We start from the raw sequence: 9,400 nt of genomic DNA, 5'->3' as shown, positions 1-9,400 counted from the left end.
TTGTAATGAGTCACGAGCAAATGAAAAGAAATGTTTCTGACCCTACACTCTAAGCTCCCATGATTCGTTCTGTCAAATGAGTTAATAATAAGGACGATAATGCAGAAAGCAGCAACCAACCTTCTTAAATGACTTCTCCAATATTATTATTATTATTATCTGAATTCTCTGACATAACAATGATGGATTCTCATTGAATGCTTCTCCTTATGATGACACCAGCATGACTATTATTTCAGTGCCACTTTGACGTCTTCATCTGTATTTTTGTCTATCTATTTATAGTACAGATGACTATACCCTAAATGAAACATCTCCCAAAAAAGCACAACTGTTTGTTCTTCTAAAACCCTAAAAAGGTACTTTGACAATTACTCACAAAATGCCTCGAACTAGATGGAAACCAACTCCACAACAGCTGATGATCTTACAGGACTTGTACAGAAAAGGGTTGACAAATCCTAATTCTTCAGAAGTACAAATGATAACGTCCCATCTTTCTATGTATGGAAAGATTCAGTGGAAGAATGTGTTTTACTGGTTTCAAAACCACAAAGCTAGAGACAGGCATAAGATGAGAAAACAACTTTTGCAAAAATACCCTAAAGATGATCATCGACAACTCATTATCAACAACAAAAACCCTCCTTCTCCTTCTCCTTCTCCTTCTTCTTCTACTACTGTCAGTCAAGTTTACTCTCACTCTCCACCTATATTTCTTCATCAGGTACACTTTTGTTTGTTGCGGTTTGTACGTGTAAGGGAGATCGCTTTCATACGTATGCTTTTTTCTTCATATAGTAGTAATGATTGTTTGATAGATCCACAAATATTTGATATACATTTCTTTGTACAATATATACAAGGTTTGAGCATAAATTATAGGGTTCGAAACAATATATGATACTCTATCTCCGCCCCAGTCATACATGCAAAGTTAAATACTCCTGGTACTCTTTCTTTTTTAGTCCGTCTAAAAAAATCACCTTATTTAAAAAAATATATACTATATCTTTAGAACTCATACCTTACCCTTAATGAATTGATTTACAAACACACAAATATTTATGGTTTATTTTAGTCCATATATTTCAAAAATCTTCTTTAACATAATTTGTAGGTGCTCTTCTTATCCGAAAAATATATATATCCACACTCAATGTTACCCTTGTACATACACTTTTACCACTTAAACAATGTTAATTGATAGGTCTTCTCAACTTAGTTTATATATCACTTAACAGTAGTAAATTTATGTGATTTAGTATAATACCTAGTACAGGAAAAAGAGAAAGTGTCCTCAATATAGCAACAAAGTCTATAAGCATGTATATTTTTAGGATAAATGTTAATTCTGATATATCTCGTCTTTTATCTCTAGGTTGAAGCAACAACAGAAGTGTCACCTCAAATGATGAACTACCTTTGGGGAAATCGCATGATGAGGATGAACGGTAGAGATTGGATCTTGATGACAGACAAGGGTTCTTCTAATATTGTCCATTGCAGCAACAAAGTACCTCTCAGGACATTAGAACTCTTCCCCGTTGAAACGACTGGCTTCAAGGATTAGAACACAAGAGCAGCGCACCACTTATAAATCTTCTTTTTTAATATGCTTTATATATCACTAATATATATTAGTGGTATGTAGTTAAGTATATTGTTTGAAGAGTTTAGTGCTCTTGACTCGTGTATTACGCGGTAGTTTGAGTTATGTGAGTTAGAAACATGCATCTTTCCTTTCTAACTTTCTGATGTTTGTACGTCGATCGGGGTGTGCATGCTTAATTGGTTGATTTCATTTTTTGCCTAAGACCCCATGACTCAATGAAGTTGCTCTAATGGTAGAGGAGAAGTAGGCACACTTATGATCTTTCTAAGGTAAGAGTAAAAGAAATAACTTTCTGAGTAAATGAACATAAAGTTTAAAAAAGAATTTTTTTTTTTTTTTTTGGAGCTTATCTTAAACATGTTACGAAACTTTTGTGGATAATATGTTATTAAGGATAAAGTAAGAATTTAAAGTAATGAGATAATTTTAGAAATATTCCGTTTTTTAGAGGCGGAGCCAGGATTCCAACATTACGAGTTTTTGATTTTATAATGACAATTTTAAGTGTTAATAAGTGGGTTCTGAATTATATTTAATGAATATTTTAACATAAATATATTGTATAAGCAAAAAATTGCTGGATTCGGCCAAACCCGTATTCCGATCTCTAGCTCCGCCCCCGACGTTTCTATCTCAATGACCTCGTGGTTTATGATGTTGCACTTACCTCTCTTATTTTAATTTTTTTTTGGGTAACAATTTTTTTTATTTATTTTACATTAATATTAAAAATTGCAATCTCACAAATTTACCTTTTCCTGATATTAAATCCTTTAGTTAATAATTTCTATAAAAATTTATATTTAACAAATTCTTTAAAAAAAAAATTATTCCTGTGTTCGAAAATCCTTTTCCCTAAATACTTATTCCTCTCCCGTCATTGGCTGTTATCGAAAGCATTCAATTATGAGTGTAACGAAGCGACTTCAAAGAATTTTGCACTTCTGACACTGACCAGTGATCAGCTTCCTTCCAATGGGTGAAGCGAAGCCACGCCAGACAAGTTTGCTTGTGACACTCACATACAAGTGGTTATAGCAAGAAATGACCTTTTTTTTTTAAATATTAATAAATCTGACTTCAATTGTAGTAAATGGCATTTTGATAGAAATAATCAACTTGTATTTACATCAACGAAAAATAGGTAAAAAGAATTGTTAAAAAAAAATTAAATTAAGTATTGGCCGTGCAAACAAAGTCCTACATTATTAGCTGAAAAGATTGATAACGTTATACGGATCTCTTAATGGTGTTAGGCCATTTGAGAAAAACCGTACAAGTCAGACAATATCACATTATGTCATGGGTGTTTTTGAGCTGGTTGAGCCCAACATTAAGGAATGTAAGCGTCATAAAGGAAGGTATTGTGATGGGAAACATGAAGGCAGGTCTATGAAATTATCGGATCAATTGATTTTGTGGTTCTTTACAAACTTGTTAATTATCCTTTTAAATTATAAAACATATAACTTTTTAAAATGGATTAATAAGAAATAATATAATCAAATAGGCAAGAATGAAAATTATGAATGTCATTTAGTAGATTTGTCTTCCACTAAACCAAGTTTCAGCCGAGATTTGACTTTATGACCACTTATCTCCAAATTTCACATTTATTTCCCAATATACATGCACGGTAGAATCTTTCCGATGGTAGTCACAATTTGTCTTTAACTCAAAGCCGACAATTTTTAAAATTGATTATCTTAAAACTTTTCTTTCACTTCGAATATGCATCTCAATGTGGAGTATTTATGTTTTCGAAAATCTGAAATAATCTAAACATGGCAAATAGAGTATTTATCTTTTATTTCTCATATACTCCTATTTTTCGACGTATCTCTTAGCTGCTTTAATTTCCCTTTAATTTCTTTTGCTTTTTTGCTGGTTAAATCTTTTCTTCTCATATTTGTTGGATCACATTGTAATCTTTGTACAAGTTTAACAAAATGATCGGCCACTAATGTTGTTAAATAGTATCAATAATTAGTCCATTTCATCTTCAAAGCCAATCGTCAGAGATCGGTCGATGGTCCACTAATGGCAACTGACAAGAACTTTCTCGTGCTCTTTTTTACATCAACTCAATAAACACAAGTCATATTTGTACGTAAATTTTATTCATTTAGTTATAATTAATAAGGGGTTAATTTCACTGATGGTCACTCTGTTTTAACTTCATTAAAGTCACTCAACTATTTTTTGTCACTTAAAAGTCATTTTGGCTCAAACTTCTACTATAAATATGACATGACGTAAAATTTAATGAGAAAAATTCAAAAATAAATGTCACATAAGTTTAAATGGATCATACGCACTTTAGATCCATTTCTCCCTTAATGTGATTTGACTCATAACCCAAATGGGTTTCAATAGGGGGAAAAACACACACCCCTAATAAAATTAGGTCTTGTGATTTTTTTTGTGGGGGGTTTTTATCGTACAAATATAATATTTCTTTTGTCTAAACAATTGCAATAGGTTGTTTGTAATTGCATGTTTATTGTAAAAATAAACTCTTATTAGCCTTATTATTATTATTCTTGTATGCTTATGATACATTAATATGTTATGTAAGATGAATACAATACTATTTTAATTTCACTAGAAAATTATAAATATGTTATGTGAGTTGGATACAATAGTATTTTAACTTCAGTAAAGTTATAAAATGACTAGGATGTGGCATACAAACAAGATAAGAATTTTTTTAGTATAGCATAATTATAAATGAGCACAATGTAACAGAAAAGGCAAGAATTTTGTAGTATAGGATAATCATTTTAAACTAATGTGAAATTTAATATTTTTTTAATTGAAAGCATTTGGGTTATGGGTCAAATCACATTAAGGAAGAAATGGATCTAAAGTGGGTATGATCCATTTAAGCTTATGTGGCATTTATTTTTGAATTTTTTTCATTAAATTTTATGCCATGTCATATTTATGGTAGGGGTTTGATCAAAAATGACTTTTAAGTGATAATGTGAAAGTTTAGTTACTTTTAAGTAATAAAAAATAGTTGAGTGACTTTAGTGAAATTAAAACATAGTTGAGTGACCATCAGTGAAATTAACCCAATTAATAAGTATATGATTTTGCCTGAATTTTATCACAAATTAATATAGTTTGATGCAACCATTATAAGTTTTTCCAGTCCGTTACTTAGACAGTATTCTATATAAATTATAGTTACATTAGTAGGTCCCTGCTAGTAGTCTTGCTCAGGTTATATTAAAGGTGAAATACATAAAGCGCCAGCTTATTTGGATGGTTGTTCCCCATTGTATCATATTGTATTGTTATCCTAAAATAATGTCTGTTTTGATTGTTTCATTAAAATTGATTGTATTGTATTGTTAAATTCATTGTTCCGGAACAATGAAAAGTCCCCTTTTTTGAAATAACCGATTTGGTGTGGTGGGATTGTTTCCTATTTTTCTTTCCAATTATGCCCTAACTTATTGCTCCACAATTCTAATTTACCCTTTACCTTTTTTCTATTTTAACTCCAAATCTCCAACCTATAACCTACTTTTTTTCCAGAACTTCTGCCGCTAATATTAAAGGTGTTTTAACGCCTTCTGTTTTATATTTTCTCCTAATTTGCGTTTAACTCAATTCTGATTAGCTATGTTCATTTGTTTTGCCTTCTTCTGTCTCGCTCCTCTATTCTGGTTTCTGAAGGTGTTTTGCCTTCTTCTGTTTTATTTTTTAAAATCATTTGTATGCATAATTTTTGATAAATTTAATATCTAAATAATTGAGGGTATTTTAGTAAACTTATCAGTTACAGTACAGTCCGATATAGTCAAACCAAACAGTAAAATATTATTTAACAATAATAAACAATACAATCTATCCAAACATTGTATTCTTAAAATGATACGATACAATACAACAATACATTATAAAACGATGGGGAACAATGATCGAAACAGAGTGTTAAAGGCGAAATACATAAAGCGCCCCTTTAAGTTGTCCTCAACGATCAACTGAACACCTCAACTGACCCCTTTATCATTGTAACGACCCGACCGGTCATTTTAAGCTTTTGCGCTTTGATCGCCAGTTCTCGGGCATGACTTGCCCCGTGTTATGTATTATGACTGATGTAGATCGTTGGTTTTGGTTTTCAGGCAAAAAGAATCTGAATGAATTTGAAAGAATAGTCTCAGTTGAAAGCTTTGAATTTGAAAGGTTTAACCAAGAGTTGACTTATGTGTAAATGATCTTGGATCAGAATTTTTATGATTTGTCTAGCTCCATTAGATGATTTATGACTTAGGAGCGTGATCGTAATTGGTTTTAGAGGTTTGGTGTGGAATTTGGCTTGAATTGGCGAAAGTAGTATTTTAGCGATTTCCGGTTGATAGGTGAGATTTTGATTCAAGGGTCGGAATGGAATTCCGAGAGTTTTTGTAGCTTCATTATGTGATTTGGGATGTGTGTGCAAAATTTCATGTCATTCGGAGGTGATTTGGTCGGGTTTTTGATCAAATGCGTGTTTCGGAAGTTTTTGGAAAACTTAGGCTTGAATTCGATGTGAATTGATGGTTTTGATATTGTTTGAGGTATTTTGTTGATTGGAAAAAGTTTGAATGATGTTATGGAGTGTGTTGGCATGTTTGGTCGGGGTCACATGAGGCTCAGATAAGTTTTGGAAGAGTTTTTGGAAGATTTTTGTCGTTTTGAGCATAAGCACATAATGATCCAAAGGTCCATTTTTAGTTCTAGAGATTGAAATTTGATTTCGAGACTTCCAGAATTTTGATAATGAATTATAGGACTGATCTGGAAGTTTTTTCTAATTTCATCAAGTCGCGATTGGGTTTTTGACGCGAAACATCTGTTAATTGTTTAACGAGCGAAATGGATATCGTACTGAGCAAACGAGCTCCGAATTGAGTTTCGATTGAAGGACTATGTTCGTATCATTATTTGTGACTCATAGGAATAAGAATCATCGAATTCAGAGTTTGTATGGTGGAGTTAGAGCCTTTTTAGTGAAAATAAATATTGTTGGTGCAGAAGGTTCTGGTGTGCACCTTTAGCGACCAGATTTGGCACCTTTAGCGACCGGAAAGGTCTTTTAGCGACCAAAATGGGCTTTATTTGTGCTGTTCTATTTTTTTAGCTCATTCACGTTTTTCTTGTGAAAGAACACGGCTTGGGGCGATTTTTGAGCAAGAAATCATGGGAAATCTTGAGGTAAGTCACTTGTGATCATTTCTACTCCATAATATTAAATTATCATCGAATAATCCGACTAGATTACATGTTTTTGAGGAGTAAATTGGGGATTTAGGCCTAGGAATTTGAAAATAAGATTTGAAGATTTGAGGGTCGAGTTGATGTCCGATTTTGGTAAATTTTATATGTATCGTGGCGAGATAAGGAATCCGTTGATGTTAATTTTTCTGAATTTTGAGAAGTGGGCCCGGGGCTCGGGTTTTGCCAAATTTCGGGATTTTTCAGTTATCTTCGATTGGGTATTGTTCCTACAGCATAATGTGACATATTCATTTTGATTTTGGATAGATTTGATGCAGGAAGAGGCCAATTCGAGAGGCAAGGGCATAGCGAGCTAGACTTTTGGCCGTCTTGAGGTAAGTAATTGATGTAAATGATGTCCTAAGGGTTTGAAACCCCGAAATTTCACATTGTAACGCTATATTAAGGTGACTTGCACGCCGGATAACGAGCGTGGGGTAGAGCACCATTGGGGATTGTGATTTGGTCCGTCCCGAGAGATGTTTTTTTACCGTGTTTTCTACTTGAACTAAATTGAGAATCATCCTTACTTAGATTTGATTGTTACATTTGGGCTTCTTGCCAATTATTTGAATCCTTCAGGGATTGATATCACTGTTTTCGCATATTTTGCATATCATTTGATCTCAGTCCAAGGTTTTAAATACTGTTTTGCAAACTCAACCATCTTTCTAAGATTTGAAAACTTAAATGATATTTCTAAATGATATTTTGGGTTGAGAACTATTGTTTTACGAATGCCCAAGGGGCTTATGATGATTTCTGGACTGAGCATGGATCGGGCTGCGCACCGCAACAGTGTTACATTGATATTGAGGCCGAGAGCCTGGTTGATTACATTGATATTGAGGCCGAGAGCCTGGTTGATTACGTTGATATTGAGGCCGAGATCCTGGGTGATTATACTGATATTGATATGAGGCCGAGGGCCTAGATTTGATGCCACGAGATGGCTTGATATTGCGCTTGGGCTGTAGGAGCCCCTCCGGAGTCTGTACATACCCCTAGTGAGCGCCATCGACGATAAATAAATATGGATGGCTCGGGCTGCACGCCGTAGTGGGTACCAGAGGGTACCGTCATATGCATTGCATTGCACTCATGCATTTATTCCTTATCTGCATTATCTGCCATAATAATTATGTGCTCTTATTTCATTGACTGGTTGCTTCATACTGTTCTGAGCCTGAGAGGCTGATACTGTTCTGAGATACTGAGCCCGAGGGGCAGATTTCTACTTATTATTTTGATATTGAGCCCGAGGGGTAGATTTCTACTTATTATTTTGATACTGAGCCCGAGGGGCAGATTTCTACTTATTATTTTGATACTAAGCCCGAGGGGCAGATTTCAACTTATTATTTTGATACTGAGCCCGAGGGGCAGATTTCTAATTATTATTTTGATACTGAGCCCGAGGGGCAGATTTCTACTTGTTATTTTGATACTGAGCCCGAGGGGCAGATTTCTACTTGTTGTTTTGATATTGAGCCCGAGGGGCAGATTTCTACTCGTCATTTCACTACCAAATTACCTGTTTTACTGGTTTAAAAGAAATTTCACATGATGTTTCACTGAATTGTTATTTTAAATGATTTCACTGCTTCTGTATAGAATATTGTGTGCCTTAACGTGTTTTCTTACCTTCAGTCATTATTTATATTTATTACTCACTGGGTCGGAGTACTCACATTACTCCTTGCACCATGTGTGCAGGTACAGGTATTCCTGAGGCATAGAGCGAGTTTTCTGCTGTTCAGTTTTCATCGGAGTTATCGAGGTAGCTGCATGGCGTTCGCAGACCCATTTTCTCCCTTATCTTCTGTTATTTATGATATCTTCAGACTTTATTCCTAATTCCATACTTTGTAGAATTTAGTAAAATCTATAGTAGATCATGACTTGTGACACCCCGGTTAGGGCTGAGTTGGGTTGGATTTCCATATTTTATCTATACTTTCCGCTATTGGATATTATTAAACCATGTTTATACTATAATTGTGTTAATTAATTGTCTTAAAAGGATGAATTGGGTTGAATGACTGGCCTTGTCTTCATGAGAGGCGCCATCACGACCAGGTTCGGGAATTGGGTCGTGACAATCATTTAGATACTTCAAATGTCTATTAAGTAGATCGAGTAAATACCCGAGTGCAACAGATTATATGTGCGAGTTACACTTGTTGTTGCGTGTCAAATGAGCCAATTAGTGAACAACACGTGTAATTTATAATAAAATCTTAACACATATATAATTAACCAAAAAAGAAAATGAATTTAAAGAAGGGAAAAAACCTTTTCCCCTCAAATTAACCAAAGCAGCCCCCCCCCCCCCCCCGCATTCATCTTCTTCCTTCTGCCCCTCTTTTGCGTCCCCCGTCAACTTCATCTTCTTCCTGTTCTCCTTCTCACCTTTACTAACCACCACAAAAACTCAATCCCATTTTCGGCAGTTTTCACCCATGGTCTTCCCCCATTAATCCGCCTCCTCTCCTTCAGTCTTGAAAAATA

The 9,400-nt window shown here is 34.3% G+C and overlaps 1 protein-coding gene across 1 annotated transcript; it reads left to right on the top strand.

Moving 5' to 3' along the window:
- The first annotated feature begins 382 nt into the window (after nucleotides 1-382).
- LOC104221899 (WUSCHEL-related homeobox 3-like) lies at nucleotides 383-1,573 on the top strand. Its single transcript, XM_009773042.1, has 2 exons — nucleotides 383-727; nucleotides 1,382-1,573. The coding sequence occupies exons 1-2, from the start codon at nucleotides 383-385 to the stop codon at nucleotides 1,571-1,573; spliced, it is 537 nt and encodes a 178-aa protein (XP_009771344.1).
- The last annotated feature ends 7,827 nt before the right edge of the window (nucleotides 1,574-9,400 follow it).

This window comes from Nicotiana sylvestris, chromosome 6 (assembly GCF_000393655.2).
Source record: "Nicotiana sylvestris chromosome 6, ASM39365v2, whole genome shotgun sequence".
In the NCBI taxonomy this organism is placed as follows: Eukaryota; Viridiplantae; Streptophyta; class Magnoliopsida; order Solanales; family Solanaceae; genus Nicotiana; species Nicotiana sylvestris.
This window is presented reverse-complemented; position numbering and strand designations above follow the sequence as displayed.

What these genes read in the sequence shown, in the direction of transcription:
- LOC104221899 (XM_009773042.1), top strand. Translation starts at nt 383, where the DNA reads ATGCCTCGAACTAGATGGAAACCAACTCCACAACAGCTGATGATCTTA. An exon ending in CACCTATATTTCTTCATCAG is followed by an intron (nt 728 to 1,381) that starts GTACACTTTTGT and finishes TTTTATCTCTAG; the next exon opens with GTTGAAGCAACAACAGAAGT.